Genomic DNA, 16,321 nt, shown 5'->3' with positions numbered 1-16,321 from the left:
TAGTAAAACCGTCGCCAAATACAGGGGTTGATTTAAACCTAACTAAATTGCTAAGGGGCATAACTAAGTGTGTAGTAGTCAGAAGAATTTAAAAAAAGAAGAAGAAGCTACTAAAATCCAAACTTGTTTGTGCATGTAGTTGTGGAAGTCATTTGGGTGTGGCTAACACACAAACTGCACAGACCTTGTTCTGCCTACTCTCATAGTGTAGGCTGCCCTCCCCTGGTGGCCGTGCAGATGAGCCGTGGCATCATTTTATTTTCCAGCCATTTAATTAATTAAATATTACAATCAAAATTTTAAAAAAGTAATTTAAAAAGAGCGGTTTAAACTGCGCATTATCTAAATTTCTCATACCCATGTCTGATCCAGAACCATTTTATTTCTTTTGATAATTTGGGATTTGTAATTGATGGGAAATCTCATTGTGACAGAGACTCAGAGGATCAGGGGCCAGGAGAAAAGCTGCTGATGGTGAATCAACCGGTGATTCACCAGATTGTGTGTGGAAACAGAGAAAGTCTGGTGTGTTGATTTAAAGTCTAGGTCCAAGTTTATGTTTACAAAGCTGTCCTACACAACTGACGCTCCTGTGGTGCAGGTCAAGGTTGAACTGATCTGTCTTCATTCCTAAAGTCACATGACTGTGACTGAGTGTCACAATTGTGCACCCTGACAAAAAGCACAGCAGATTTTCAGTTTTTACCTCACAGCCTGCAGCACTGGTAACACGTGGGACTGTTTTTTGTGCTCACAGTCCGGATTAGTAGACTTCAGATGATGGCCAAAGTTTGATTTGTAGAGATAAAGAGCAAACGGGTGAGGATCTTTCCTTTAATCTTGTCACTGTGCGCATGATTATTTGACCTTGTTGCATATGAAATGGTAACAGTGGGATTTTGTGGTTTGACAGAAAGTATGGGTAACTTATGAAATTACATGGTGATAGATACTGAGCACAGGAGGCAGTAATTTGTATGAGATGTAAGAAAAGATCAGATATGTCTAAGTTATCATTTCTTCTAAAACATTTGGGGTTTTTCTTAGATTTTATAGCGTTGGAACCATATATTTGTTGTGTAGCGCCAACAACTGAAATGCCTCTTAATGCTATCACAAGTGTACTTTATGCATTAAAAATATTTAGGCTGTTTATCCAAGATATAACTCTAACTTATATGCAGAATCTAAAGCTCGGTTTTTAAAGTCAAAATGAATCTCTCTTTGGTGAAAAGGAACATTGTTGACTACTCTTTGGATAACCTGTTAGGCCAGTGATTGGTGGTGGGTGGATTATACTTGAAGGAAGAAGGAAAACTATTTTCATCAGATATGAGAAGCAAGCAAGGTGCCAAGTGTGTTTAAATTCAAACATAAATGGTTCACCTACTTGAATGAATTAGCTTTACTAATGTTTGTTAAGTGAATAGAAAATCATCTTGACCTCTATAACCTTCACTTGATCTCCAGATCAGCCATGAGGGACAGACTGAGCCACCTGCAGGAAGTCTCCCGCGGCCCTGTGGAGCCAGTGGAGAATGCAGACTCCACTCTCTCCAAGTCCCTCAGCAAAGTCGACCTGGACAACAGCCCTGCTCTGGCAGAAATCTTTTCCCAGGCAGAAGGGATCCATAAAGACATCCAGCTCATCCGCCTGGAGGTTAAAAGGCTTCGTGAGCAGAGCTCCTGCATGTTCCATGGCACCTCTACTATTAAAAGGGACTCTATTGGAGCTGACATAAAGATGCGGGCTGAGAATGTTCTAGCACGCCTGCGTGACATGGATGGCATGGCGTGCAAGCTAGAAGAAAAACATGGTGCCAATTCTGCTGTGACGCGTATCGCCAGAACCCAGTACGCCTGCCTCAGTAATGGCTTTCGCGATGCGATGTTTGATTACAATGAGGCCGAGATGAGCCACCGTGAAAGCTGCAAAGCCCAGATCCAGAGGCAAATGGAGATAGTTGGGTGTGAGGTGACGGGAGAGGAGGTGGAGGAGATGATTGAGAAAGGTCAGTGGAACATCTTCAGCAATAACGTGGTGACTGAAGGCAGAACGGCACGTTCAGCTCTCTTCCAGGTTGAGAAACGTCACCAGGAGCTGCTGGACCTGGAGAGACGCATCAAGGGCATCCATGAGATATTCCTGGACATCGCCGTGCTGGTAGAGGAGCAGGGCAACATGCTGGACTCCATCCAGACCAACGTTCAGAAAACCGATGAGGGCGTGCAGGATGCTCTCTTCAAAATTGGCAGGGCCAAACGCCATGACCGCAACAACCCATTCAAAAGAATATTTAAAAAGACATAGCAGCTGAAGACACTTTTTGGTTTTTAAGCTGGCTCAGTCTCATCATGTGAGGGATTTGCTATTAAAGCTAATTTTGACTCCTCCCACATTCACAAAGTGTCACCACAGCGGATGCTTGATTTGGCTATTTTTTTTTTTTTTTTAATGTTTTGTTTTTTGTCGGATACGCTTCCTGTTGCAGCCCCAAGGGGATTTGTCTAATTTGTGTCTGATGTTTTTTGTTTTTTTTAAACTGTGACTTTGAGAAATATTTTTTTCCAGTTTCAGAAAAGAGATAAAACTCAATAAAATATCTGCTGTAGCTGAAGAAAGGCTGAATTATTCTTCAATTATTTGTAGTCTGACTGAACTGTTAAACTTTGGCTGGTTTTCAGAAGCCTTTCATCCAGACCCCTGAAAGGGAGGCAATAATACAGCATTTTAACAGAGATTTAATTTTATATAGGTTATGCAGGGATTACACTACTTATGCACTAATCTGTTTTACTGTCTTTTAATTACTTTTTTAATATTAAACGTTTTGTTTTATTCTTGTGTTCTGTGCCTTGTCTCTAAGTAAATATATTGAAATTTTTAACATATTTGTTTAAACATATAATCCACACAAGCTCATTTAAAAATTGACTAGATCTACTACACACATGAGAGAGCTGCTCCACATCGAAAGGAGCCAGCTGAGGTGGTTCGGGCATCTGACAAGGATGCCCCCTGGGCGCCTCCTGGATGAGGTGTTCCAGGCATGTCCCACCGGGAGGAGGCCCCGGGGCAGACCCAGGACACGCTGGAGAGATTATATCTCTCGGCTGGCCTGGGAACGCCTTGGTATTCCCCCGGATAAGCTGGAGGAGGTGGCTGGGGAGAGGGAGGTCTGGGCCTCTTTGCTTAGGCTGCTGCCCCCGCGACCCGGCCCCGGACAAAGCGGATGAGGATGGATGGATGGATGGATACTACACACATTTTACTTTAAGTCACTCTTAAAGAGGCAGACGCACTGTTTGCTTTTTCAGGCATCTCTGAAACAGTAAAACCTTTAGTAAATACTGCCTATAGATTTACATTAATAAAGCACAACGATATTGTTTATTAGTTTCGTATGTTTATTAGTGTGTGTATATATAGTGCTTGAATGTCTGGAACCTAACCAACCTGTTAATGGACATAATTTATTGTGTGTTCTAGTCAAGGTACAGTGCAAGAAGCTGGTAAAACCACACAAGTCTGATCTCTCCTGCACAAACACAAGCCGGTACTGTGTAAGTCATTTGGGCGTGGCTGGGAAAATCTTGACGTGAGCTAAAATCAGCTCAGGCTTCACTCACTCATCTCGGAAACTGTCAGGTAGCCTACCGCGGCTTTTAGATATTATGGCAGTGGTTGGCCAAGTGTCGCCAATGCGTTTTTAAGCGCAACCCCCTTAAAAAAGGTGACCTCGAAGGTTCCGTGCCAACAGTTTTGCTTAATTGTACAATAAGATAGACGCCAAGTTGCATTTGGCACTCGAGTGTTACACACCCGCTGCTCACACCTTGGCGTCACTGCAAACCAAACCGACCGGGCTTCATTCCTCAAGTCACATCTCATCGCAGTTGCATGGCGAGGCGCAGTTGGTCAACTTGACAAAAAAGAAATAACACAGTAAAATTCCAGCTTTAGTTCCAGATATAGCAGCGTTACGCGTGTAGGGCCCATTGTTGTGCTCACGGCCCGGAGCAGTCGACATCAGAGCAGGAGGATGCTGCTGAGGCACGGCGGCCACCTGACAGCAACGTACAAACTTTGATATCTGTGGACATAAAAGCGAAACAGGTGAGGATCCTTCCTTTTATTTTCACGAGATTATTTCATCTCGTTGCTCATGAACGGCGAAGGAAGATGAAGTTTAAGTTATGGCCCATCAGACAAATGAAAAGTGATTTTAAATTTGTTTTTGTTTGGGGTTTTTAGTAGTAAACGAGATTTATCGTAGTAGAAATAGACACTAGCGTGACATATACACAGCCTAAAACCATGTCCATACATTTGTGGAAAAACGTACACCTTTCTTCCACAATTGTTTAATTTTTTTTTTTTACTATTATCGTTGTTATTTTACATTTTTATTGTACTTTATGATACATTGTGCCCAAATCAAAATATTTCCTAGATTAAAAAAACTCGGATTATTGAAACAAGTTAAGTGTTGAATATGTCTACCAACAAAACAACAACATGATGATAAGGACCACATGTATTTATTTATTTATAATACACATTTAATCCACTAGATTGCATCTTAACTGGAAAATTGTATAAAGGCTGTTTTGATCAATGATATAGATTATCAGTTATTCTCAACTAGAAGCAGTGACAAAATCAGACAGGGCAATCAGGACGGGAAGGGTGTAGTGGCAGTGCCAGAAATGCCTTTAAATTATGTCACCACCGTCCCTTTTTCACACTATAAAGATCTTTTACTTAGACTGCTTCTCAGACTCTGACAAATAATTCTGTCTGTGAGATTTTAAAGTCAAAATGAATTTAGCTACAGAAAGATCCTAAGTTGAAGGAACTAGTTTGGTAGGAAGGAACACCTCTTACTATTCTTTAGAGAACCTGTTAGGCCAGTGATTGGTGCCGGGTGGATTATATGTAAAGGAAGAAGGAAAATATTTTTAACCTGGTATGAAACAGGTTAAAAGACAAGGTGTGAAGGTGTTTAATTATGAAAAAAAAAAAAAGGGGGGGGGGGGGTGTCTTGAGTTGCTTAGTGTTGCACTGTTGAGAAAGGCCCCTCTTTATTTAGTCAGCTTTACCATTGTATGTTAGATCAACAGCAATCAGAGAGAGAGAAAAGCATCTTGACCTCTAACCTTCACTTGTTCCCTAGACCAACCATGAGGGACAGACTAACTGACCTCCAGGAGCTGTCCAGCGGCCCCATGGAGCCAATGGAGTATGCGGAGTCCGTTGTCTCTGACTCCTTCAGTAACGTTGACCTGGAGGATGAGTTGCCTCATGAAGCAGTGGTGTTTAGCGACAACAGCCCTGCTCTGGGCGAAATCTTTACCCAGGCACAAGGTATCCACAAAGACATCCAGCTCATCCGCCTGGAGGTTAAGAGGCTTCGTGAGCAGAACTCCCGCATGTTCCAAGCCACCACCACCATGAGCACCATTAAAAAGGACTCTAACACTATTGGAGCTGATATCAAGGCGCGGGCTGAGGATGTGCTAGCACGTCTACATAAAATGGACGACATGACGCAGAAACTAGAAGAAACGCACGGCACAAATTCTGCTGTGACGCGTATCGCCAGAACCCAGTACGCCTGCCTCAGTAATGGCTTTCGCGATGCAATGTTTGACTACAATGAGGCCGAGATGAGCCACCGGGAAAGCTGCAAAGCCCAGATCCAGAGGCAAATGGAGATAATGGGGCACGAGGTGACGGGAGAGGAGGTGGAGGAGATGATTGAGAAAGGTCAGTGGAACATCTTCAACGACAACATCGTGACTGAAGGCAGAACGGCACGCTCGGCTCTGTCCCAGGTTGAGAAACGGCACCAGGAGCTGCTGGACCTGGAGAGCCGCATCAAGGGCATCCATGAGATATTCCTGGACATCGCCGTGCTGGTAGAGGAGCAGGGCCCCATGATGGACTCCATCCAGAACAACGTTCAGAAAACCGATGCTGTCATGCAGGATGTCCTCTTCAAACTTGGCAAGGCAAAACGCCACGACAGCAAGAACCCGTTTAGAAAGATGTTTTGCAGCTGTTTTCCGTGCGTCGACTAATCGGTACAACAGGATGACCCGGCAAAGACAATGTCAGCTAGTTCTTAGGATATTCAAAATGTTCGACGTGTCACGAAAATGTTAGTTTCACAATAATTTATCATCACGGTCTTTGTAGTTACTGCCTAATATTTTCTCAGAGAGTAAAATAAAGGTTTGAGGAAAAGGGTTCAAACTGCTTGGTTTAAATGTAAAAATTCTTGGGTTAAACTTCATAAAACTCTATTTATGTAATTCCTTGATTTTTAATGTCTGTAGTAAGGGTTTGAGACATAACCTGTGTCAAATAACAATGACCTAGGCACGATGCATACTTGAAAACAAACGGTACGTGAAGGTATTTTTCAGCTTGCTCAGGTTACACATTTACTAATAAGTAGCTTTCAGATATTTTTATACAATTTCTGAAAGTTCCATTAAAATAACCTTGAAGAAATGTTTGGTTTGTCACTACACATCTTAGCACTAATACCATGGATGTTGTGGTTGAAGTAAAACAGAGCGTACCGGTAACGAAGCAGTTTAACAGGGATATAATTTCTGCAGGGATTGTACTTGTGATGCACCATGCACACTACCTTATTTTGACTTCTGTATATTAAAATGTTTTTGTCTGTCTTATGTGATTTCTCTTACAAGTAAATATTAAATATATTAAATATAATATGTCTGGGTTTATTTTTTAAACATACAATTCACATTAACACTAATATTTTAGAAGGCCTGCTATGTTCTTACTCAAACACAGAAAACTGGAGAAAATCTGGACTTCCAGCTCAATGACAGCCGGGGCCCGTTCTTCGTACGTCGCTTACTACATCCAAGATCAAATGACACATCCAAGATCAAATCATCGCGCTAACCGTGAGCTCGCTAATCCGGTTCCCCGAACACACCTGCTGTTGACGATTACTACAGCTGGACGCAGTAATGTGACATCACTGGGTGTCGTAAAAGGGGCTACGCATCGATAGTAGAAACATTGATCGGCAACCCTCTGATTGGTCGGCGAAAATGTCGACGGAGCGCGCTCGGCTCGGTATTTTTCGGCAGCAGAGCAAGAACTCTTGAGTGAGGGATTTCAGGAGTTTCAGAGTTTAATCAGAACGCAAGGGAACACTGCAAAGGCTGCAAAAGCAAGGAGCGAGGGCTGGCAGGAAGTTGCTGACAAATTAAACTCGTAAGTAATTTAATAATAACAATAATAATGGAGTGGATTGATATAGCGCTTTTCAAGGCACCCAAAGCGCTTTACAATGCCACTATTCAGTCACTCTCACATTCACACACTGGTGGAGGCAGCTACAGTTGTAGCCACAGCTGCCCTGGGGCAGACTGACAGAAGCCAGGCTGCCATATCGCGCCATCGGCCCCTCTGGCCAACACCAGTAGGCGGTAGGGTAGATTTATTATATTACACTATATTATCCAATATTATATTACATTATATTATAATATGTTATATTTTATCCTCTTTCACATTAGAGCCACGACAGGACCCACTAGAACATGGGAACAGGTAAAAGTGAAATATAAGAATATCCTACAGAATGGTAATATTTATCACTTATATTGCTTTTAGTCTCTTGGAAAGAGACCCTGGAATAATCTGTTTGTTTATAACAGCAACCAAGAAAAGGGCAGAGGAAAAAAAGACAGGTGGTGGTCCTGCACCCCCTCGTCAACAAGTTGGTTAAGTGAATAATACCCTCACGGGAAAATCGATATCTCTCTATGAGCACACTGTCGCGCTGAGCTAAAGGATCCTGTCTGTCCCGCAATATACGCTGAATTCTGAGGACTCTCCTTATCAATCTTGCACCTTCCGCAATGGGTGGCTCGCGTATACGGACAGGATATGACTGCGACAGGCTTCCCAAATCCACCTTCGCTTTTATAGCCGTGGTCTCTCATCTTGATTACACGAAGTAATTTACAATTGCTACTCTGAAATATGAATTAAATCTGTAATAATCACATACATGTAATAGAATGTTAATAGTACATTTCCCTTTTTTAGGAAATGACCTGTATGTATCTGTGTGAAATCAATAAATGGATCAGGTGCTGCATTGTCTTTAGTTACATTGATGTTATTTATTTATGGTGAAACAGTGGTGGAATATCGCTGTTGCTTTCGTATGAATGACGCGGGCATACCTGCGTGGCCGCGATCTAATCCTGTTTACATAAAGTAAACCTGCTCCCGAGCAGGTTTACGCTTACGGCTCTGTTGCTATGACAGCAAGTCCCGGATGAGCTTCGGGGAACCGACTGATCCAGGATCACGCGAAATCGTCAACAATCTAATCCGGCTAACCTACTTAGCGAGGTACGAAGAACAGGCCCCTGCTCTTTGTCATGATGCGTATAACGCCATTAACCAGTTGTTTAACCTGCACACAGGTGCCGTCACAAAACAAATAAAGCTGCTTATTACGTGTTTTTCAAGACGTCTAGTCAAATCCCTTTGTTTTCTTGTTTGTTTCCTTAAATTTTCATTAATTCTTGTTTTTGGGCATGTCATTTACCAGGAATGCCTTCTTACTTAATCCATTTGCTTGATTCGTGAGTTGAAACAGTACTTTAGGAGGTATTATGTGTCGCAGTGGGAAGGCTTAAGTGACTCACCTGTTAAGGGGCCGGCAATCACACACAATGCTGAAAAGAAAGTAGACGGCCAACTTCCTTCAGTAGATTAAACACATACTTGCTACAAAAATGTCAAATGAGACAAGCTGAAAGGATTTACTTACCTTTTCTGTAGCGTGGTGGCCGTTTAAAGAAGGTAAGATCATTTGATTTGTGAGTCTAATGATTTGGGTTTTTTCATAGGAAAAGTGTTGCCACCTGGAGGCAACTGGATAATTGATGGGACTTGCTGGCTATTTAGTTTGGGCTCCACTCTACAGGCAACTCGAGGGGAAGATATGATTTCTGAAGACTTGTTTAAGTCTTTTATTTTTAATTGAGACAACTTTTGAAGTGAATGTTGTTCATTCGAACGGTACGGAATAAGGAAATTGACTTTCTGAGCTTATGACAGGAACTTGAAAAGATACCTGCCATCCAAAAGCACTGCAACTTGTGGAGTTGACAGACCTAACGTAGAGAAAGTACTTGGATAAATGCAGAAACCACCATCCTATTGCAAAACCTCAATTTAAATGGAAAAGTCTGCTTTAAGGTGAGAAGGTCCTTGTTCCTGGTTTAAATTGAGAAATTCCTGTTGGTCACTTAGCTGTGACTGCTGACGGGAAAAGGCTACTGAAGATAAAACTAAACTTACGTGCATCAGTTGCATCATCAGTTTTTAAAACAATCTTTCTAGATGGCTCTTAAAGTTCCCCCCTTACTAAATTAACAAAGCACAATAATTTACAGCCAAGTGATCAGATTACTCTGTTTCATGTGTGTCATCACTTTGAAGAATGTTCATGATAATCATTTTGAATTATGGATTTTATTTATTATACCTTTTACTTCTTTTTTTTTAATACACTAGTCTCTCAGGCAGAATGCGGGACAGGTTGGAGAGGCTGCAGACCATTAGAGAGGAGCAGGAGGAGTACGAGCCCGAATTCTATGGGTTTGAGTATGATGTAGACAAGGGAACTTTGTCTCATCAAGCGGTAATATTTGAGAGCTCCTCAGCTACTGAGGTCATCCTAAAGGAGGCTGAGTCAATACGCAAGGACATCTCCCTGCTCCACTTGGAGGTGGCACGTCTGCACGCCCACAACGAACGATTTGGCACCTCTGTGCGCCGCCTGACCCTTATTAAAAAGGATTGTGACTCCATTGCCAGAGGGATCCAACAGCGGGGGGAGGCTCTGTACGCCCGTCTACAGGTCCTGGGTAAACGGAGCAAAGAGCTTGAAGAGAAAGAGGGCCCCAACAGTGCTGTTAGTCGCATTGCCCGTGCTCAGTATGAGTCACTGACCTGCGCCTTCCACAGTGCTATGACTGACTACAGTAAGGCGGAAGAGGTTCAGAGGAATACCTGCAGGGTGAGGATCCAGAGGCAGGCCTCAATACTGGGGAAAGAAATCACTGATGAGCAGCTGGATGCGCTGGTGGACAAAGGTGGTGAGGGCTGGGTGGAGCTGTCCCAAGGCCTTCAGAATCAGAGTGTACGCTCTTGCCGCACTGCGTTGTGCGAGATCAAAGGCAGACACAAGGACCTGGTGGAGCTGGAGGCCAGGATGAAGGAGATCCACGAACTGTTCCTCCAAATGGCCATACTAGTGGAGGAGCAGGGATCCATGCTCAATAACATTGAGGCTCATGTGTGCAACACTGTGGAATATATTGAAAAAGTCCACGTTCATATGAAGAAGGCCATACAGTACAAGAGGAAAAACCCTTTCCTCCAGTGTTGCCCCTGTCTACTGTGCTGGAAAAACGACCAAACTTTTTAGGACTGTGTTTGACTTAAATGATTGAAATTCTGATTAAACATTTAACTATTTACGTAAAAGATATGGAACTAAACAAAAAGGAAAAAGTAATGTGCAATATTTTGATGAAAGACGATGGCACTAAGTGCACTGAAGACAGTTCTTCCCTGGGTAGAAACACAATGTATTTCTGTGAAAGGGAGTAATTTGTAAGCTCAAAATTTATCAAATTACAGATAATGTTATGATCACAGAATTTACCCCTGTATGTATTTGAGAGAAGTTTTAACAAATTGATGTTTTAAGTTGAGACTGTTATCGTGTTCAGTGATGCACAAAATAAACTATAGCTGTAGGAAAAAAAGATCTGCTAGTTTTTCCAGATTCTTTGAGTCTAAGTAAGCGTAAAAACATTTGACACCCAAATGATCCAGACATAATCACAACTAACAAGAGCTGTACTGTGTAGCTTTTAACTAAATGTCATGTCAGACTGAGATAAAACTAAGTTATATCAGTAAGAGGTGCAGTGAGTATGATGTAGACAAGGGGACTTGTGTGTACATTTCTCTTATATTACACTGGCCCAAGATTATTTTGCGTTAATGTAACAAAATGATCTAATCCATTAAGGTTTTATTTTTGGTACTTCTGCAAATTTATGTTTAGATTTAATATTTAAAATGAGCACTGGGGTGGGGAAGAAAGATGATATGGATTACTTTAAATGTGGCATGATTGTTGGTGTCAAGTAGACAGACTATTCTGTGTCTTTCAAGAACTGCTGATGTACTGGGATTTTCACACACAACTACCTCTAGGGTTTACAGAGAATGACACATGATGGAGAAAATATCCAGTGCGTGTACTTTTCTGGGTGAAAATGTCTTGCTGATCCCACAGGTCAGAGGAGAATGGCAAGACTAAGAACAGAAATTGTAAACTGAGGCTACAATCTGTACCTGCTTACTAATAGAAGATCAATAGAAGATTGGAAGAATTGTTTGGTCTGATTAACCCTCAATTTCTTCCACAATATATGGTTGGTAGGGCAGAATTTATGGTGAACAACATGAAAGATTGTTCCATCCTGCACGTATCAATTATTCAGACTGCTGCTGATGTAATCAACTAATTCCATGAAGAATTGAAGAAGTTATGAAGGAAAAAGAGGGGTTCATGTTAATACTAGCAAGGTGTACCTAAATGGTGAGTGCATATTTGACATATTCAAGCTTCCATCTATCATTTTCTTCAGCTTATCCGGTCTGTTCAGCATCCTAAGCTTTAAGTGTAATATTTAGATGTACCTATTAACACTTAGTATTTCAATTTAAATTTCATTTTTGAATGTAAGATCGAACATTCGCTGTTATTTGAAAAAAAAAAATTGCTGGAAATCTGCTAAAAATGAGAAAAACGCACCCTGACTCTTTGTATAATATTTGGAACTTTTTGGAATTAAATCCTGTAGTTATTTCAAGAATAGCTCAGTGCGCAAGACAAGGCAACAACAGCCATGCGAATAGATGCAGTCAGTTTCTACTCCACAAACTGTTTAACAAACTAGATGCCAAACTGAAGTTTCCTATCTCGGCCATTTGGAGTCAGACTGTGTGCACGTCTAACTGCTTTTTGCTTTTTAAAACTATGCATAATAGCTTATGTATGATCAAAATTCAAAGTTTAATTTCCGTACCAGTTAGCAGTATTTAGATTTTATTTTCAAAACAGTTTAATCTCAAAATAACATTTCGAGTTCAGTCTCGAAATTTCATCTTTATGGTCAAAATGAACAATAATATTTATTTTTTTTCTTAATGTGGCCCTATACTATAGTTTTTTTGTTTTCGTTTTTTTCGTTTTTCAAATATAGAATGAAATATCCCTGATGGCGCCTGTCCCGTTAATGCCCCACTCACTCAGATCCACATACACCTAGCAAGACTAGCTGTCATTCAGTCTCCGAAGTTTCTACGGACTTTATTTGGCAACTTATTCTCCGTGACTTCGTAATTTAGAGATTTGTTGTGCGGTATCGGTGTTTCGCTTTGCTTCGAGGTTTTGTTTGGCTGCAATGCGCAGCTAAACACGCTACTGTGTATTTACAATATAGAAGTTGTACGCCTGCTATAACTTCTGCTACGGGTTAGCATACGCTAATGTTATTATGCGGGTTCTAATTTGAGAGAGCGGTTCACAGGAATTCGAATGGAATGGAAGCAATTAACCCAAGTATGCGAGCTGGTGTATATATATGTATGTGTGTGTGTGTGTATATTTTAGGTTTTTTTTGTAAATACAAGCCACCTTAAGGATAGCGGTAGTTTTATTTCAAGCTTTTGAGGTCGGGCTTGTCGTTAGCATGATAGTAAATGACTTAGCTGCTAGCTACTAGCAGCGGTAATGTCAATTGTTTAGACCAGTATGTTTGTTTGCTATTGTTTATCTCGTCGGCTTACGCTGCTATGCATTGCTAGCTTCGTGCCAATTTAATGACTAAGTCTAGAATACATAATGATTAACGGTATTTGGATGTGTTGAGTTTTACAAGTGTGGGGATGTGTTGGGGTACGGTGTATATACCAGGATGGCCGAGTGGTTAAGGCGTTGGACTTAAGATCCAATGGACATATGTCCGCGTGGGTTCGAACCCCACTCCTGGTAAATTTATTTTGTTGATGTATTGGAAGGTTTGCGTCACATAACATAAACAAAGAAACAGTTCTGTTACATTATAAGCGAGACCGAGGCAAAACAGAGAGCACTGATGATAAAGAGCTTATAGTTGCAGATGTGGTAGCTGCGTATGCATCGTCTTGTATTATTTCCACCGAATGCAACAATTTCAGCTCCGTTTAAAATTGCACTTTTTTAACAGTTCTCCCATTTTGTAATTAGTTATTTAAAAAATACACATTTTTTTTCAGCCAATTTCTTTTGATAATAACAGTTTTCCTCTAAGTTAACAGATTTGCAGCAGTCTATTGGTAATAAAACGGTGCTGAAAATCGCGGGCGCTAAAATAGTGTCGTATTACAAAGCCAGCCGCCAGCTTGCGGTTAACCCAAGTATCCAAACATTACTTGGAGAATTAGGAAGGTTGGTTTAAATTCTGATTATCCGTCTGATTATTACTTGTTTAAGGCGTAACCCGACGTGCACCACTCTAGAAATGCAGCTACACCCCCATTGACGGAGCTCTTGTGACTGGCTTGTTCAGTGAGATCGTTTCCTCTTGTGAATTTCGCCGCAGTTTTTGGATTTATCAGTTAAAGAATAACAAGAATTATCTCAATATAAGGTATAATAATCATAGCGTCAATATAAAAACTCACAAAATTAGGCAAATTAATGCAAGGAGAAACTGAAACTGAGTGAGTGAATGTACAAAGTAGTGGAAAAACTGAGGGACAACAGAGGCAGCAGAAATTGCAAGAAATATAACTAAATATAATGTAGGTGCAGTTAACGCAGAGTCAAAACAGGTAATTTCTTTATAACTCAGGATTGGGAAATCCTGTTGATTACAGTCTATTTATCAATATAAGTTTAGTAGTAGTAATATAAGATATTAGACATAAAAAATTGAAACATCAGAAATAACTTTTTGGCACACCAGCATCTGTAAATTACTTAGGATATACTAAGATTATCCACAGAAGTTTAAAACTAGATCTTAGCAAAGCACATTGCATTACTAAATCTTTCAGGAGTAGTTGCGTGATTAGGACAGAAGAGGGCACTTTAACGCCTTCTTGTAGTTTCTGGGCTGGAGTTCAGCACTGGCCCAGAGGAGGCCTGCACACACTCACCCCTGTAATTTCACAGCCAGGGCGATGCCTTAGATCCATCGATACCCAGTCATCTGCATATGCCACCGGAAAGGCTTGACAGAAAATAGCTGCAAGCAGTACTCAACAGTTTGGTGCACTGTAGTCATGCAGCCTTATAAATACTTCTCAACTTCACAAACATGGTGAGTGTGTAACTATGAATCATGTTTAGCAAATTGGGGTAAATTGAGGAAGAATTACTGTGTGTAAAAATCGCTAATGGGGCCTTACATACTAAAGATTTCCTGGTCTTAGACCATATTTTGTCCCCTTCCTCCCTCTTTTTTTTCACTGACAAACGCATATGCTGTCACTTGATACGTTTTTGAGGCATTAATAGAGCACTGATTTGTGAAATTGAGCCTCTTCTTTAGGCTGCGTGAGGAAGCATCCACAAAAGAGGCCCGACAACTGAGACGCAGAGGGAGAAGGATGAGGGCATACAATGGCAGATCAACATCTCAACATCCCCCAAAGCCTCAGAGACTTTTTCTAATGGGGTCTAATCTATTATTCAGTCCCCTCAGACACGGGAAAAGTTGTTGTTTTCAGGCCGACATAACTCACTATCACAACATGAAACCTGAGACATCAGGGGTGGAGGGGTGTGTATGGTAACGATTGTTGCTGTTGTATGTATTAACTTTCTTATTATTTTTTCCATTTAAGCCGTGGCCATAAATAAGGGTTTGATTCTTATTTTACTTGTCATTATTTATGTTTTAAACTTGATTATCTGTTTGTCTTCCTGTCTTGTTTTGTTTGTAGTTGTGTATCAAAGCTGCTATATGAATAAAGTTGGTTATTGAGGAGAAACCTGTTTTGTGTGTTGATTGAAAAAAGCAACATATGTTTTGTTGGAGCTTTGCTGGTTGTAATTTTGAATTAAACTAGAAAAAACCCACACACAAACACACATTTTGGGGATTTTACACTGTACCTGGGTGCCCAGTAATTCCCAGGATTTGTTCATGGGCTGAAATACTCAATAAAGTGATAAGCAGCCAGGCGTGGAATGCAGTTACTCTTTCCAGGAAGTGCATCTTTGGGGTACCTGTCCATTTCTATGCATCTTATACATTCTGTCCCTCTTCCTTTTACATGACTGTACTTACTATTTCGCTGAGTCATCATTTCCTTTGTGATAAAGCTTATAGTTAGGGCTGGGTCAGGTGACCCTGAAGCATATCTTAGTTATTCTGTTCTAGACTAAGGTTGCTGGGGTACTTCCTGTGATCCATTCAGCATTTCTTCTCTAGATTTCTTTTCATTCCCCAGGTGTTTATATACCACTGCTGCAGGCTATTAATTCTTGTCCTGTCTCTTGCATAGTCTCTGTGCATCACATCTCCTTTTTCTCTTCTCTTTACCCTCACCTCTTAACCAGTATTAGCAGATGACTGAGCCTGGTTCTGCTGGAGGTCTCTTTTCTTGCAAGGGAGTTTTTCCTCCCCGCATTTGCCTAATGCTTGCTCACAGGGGGTTATCGGAGGGTTTCTCTTTAATACCGCAGGGGTCTTTACCTTACAGTGTAAGGTACAGTGTCTGATTTGTTGGTATATAAATAAAAATGAATCACTTTGCTTGATCTGCCAGTGAAATATTTAGTGTTAATAAATAAAACTACCCAAAATATAGGTCAAATGAAATGCCCCTCTTAATGCATCAATAGCAATATTATAATATGCTATACAATCAAGCATTGGTACGGACCAGTTTGTAGAGACAACAAATCTGTAGGTGTCTAAATACAACCATTAATGCAGAGAGTTCAATTAATTAAATGGGTCACATTGCCCACATGCTGCAATAAAACAAATCTCTCTGATCCAGCGTCAGGCTTTAGTCAGTTTGCGTTCCCTTTAGGTGGAAAGGCGTGGAAACTGTTTTTCCACCGTCCATTATTTCTCCTGGCTTAGTGTTTCTATTAAAGTTTGTGTTTCCCCGTGAGAGTCATAGGTTTTGTTAGAATTACATCACGTGACGGCCACCGCGCCATGT

At 41.0% G+C, this 16,321-nt stretch overlaps 3 protein-coding genes and 1 non-coding gene across 4 annotated transcripts; all 4 read left to right on the top strand.

Moving 5' to 3' along the window:
* Positions 1 to 725: 725 nt before the first annotated feature.
* Positions 726 to 2,466, top strand: LOC146617159 (syntaxin-11-like). The gene is made up of 2 exons (XM_085372601.1): positions 726 to 819; positions 1,471 to 2,466. The coding sequence occupies exon 2, from the start codon at positions 1,478 to 1,480 to the stop codon at positions 2,309 to 2,311; it is 834 nt and encodes a 277-aa protein (XP_085228727.1). The 5' UTR covers positions 726 to 819; positions 1,471 to 1,477; the 3' UTR covers positions 2,312 to 2,466.
* A 2,718-nt stretch (positions 2,467 to 5,184) lies between these two features.
* On the top strand, positions 5,185 to 6,084 carry LOC146617158 (syntaxin-11-like). The gene has a single exon (XM_085372780.1). The coding sequence runs from the start codon at positions 5,185 to 5,187 to the stop codon at positions 6,082 to 6,084; it is 900 nt and encodes a 299-aa protein (XP_085228906.1).
* A 3,167-nt stretch (positions 6,085 to 9,251) lies between these two features.
* Positions 9,252 to 10,505, top strand: LOC146617157 (syntaxin-11-like). The gene is made up of 2 exons (XM_085373197.1): positions 9,252 to 9,271; positions 9,590 to 10,505. The coding sequence occupies exons 1-2, from the start codon at positions 9,252 to 9,254 to the stop codon at positions 10,503 to 10,505; spliced, it is 936 nt and encodes a 311-aa protein (XP_085229323.1).
* A 2,563-nt stretch (positions 10,506 to 13,068) lies between these two features.
* On the top strand, positions 13,069 to 13,151 carry trnal-uaa (transfer RNA leucine (anticodon UAA)). Its single transcript has one exon. It is a non-coding gene; the product is annotated as a tRNA-Leu (tRNA).
* The last annotated feature ends 3,170 nt before the right edge of the window (positions 13,152 to 16,321 follow it).

This window comes from Diplotaxodon limnothrissa, linkage group LG15, assembly GCF_057381915.1.
Source record: "Diplotaxodon limnothrissa isolate DT_005_m linkage group LG15, D_limnothrissa_male_GT1.1, whole genome shotgun sequence".
Lineage (NCBI taxonomy): Eukaryota > Metazoa > Chordata > Actinopteri > Cichliformes > Cichlidae > Diplotaxodon > Diplotaxodon limnothrissa.
The sequence above is the reverse complement of the archived record's forward strand: the minus strand, read 5'-3'. Positions and strand labels throughout refer to the sequence as shown.

Coding starts and splice junctions, on each gene's coding strand:
- LOC146617159 (XM_085372601.1), top strand. CDS start 1,478: ATGAGGGACAGACTGAGCCACCTGCAGGAAGTCTCCCGCGGCCCTGTG.
- LOC146617158 (XM_085372780.1), top strand. CDS start 5,185: ATGAGGGACAGACTAACTGACCTCCAGGAGCTGTCCAGCGGCCCCATG.
- LOC146617157 (XM_085373197.1), top strand. CDS start 9,252: ATGGAAAAGTCTGCTTTAAG. Junction 9,272..9,589: donor ATGGAAAAGTCTGCTTTAAG/GTGAGAAGGTCC, acceptor TTAATACACTAG/TCTCTCAGGCAGAATGCGGG.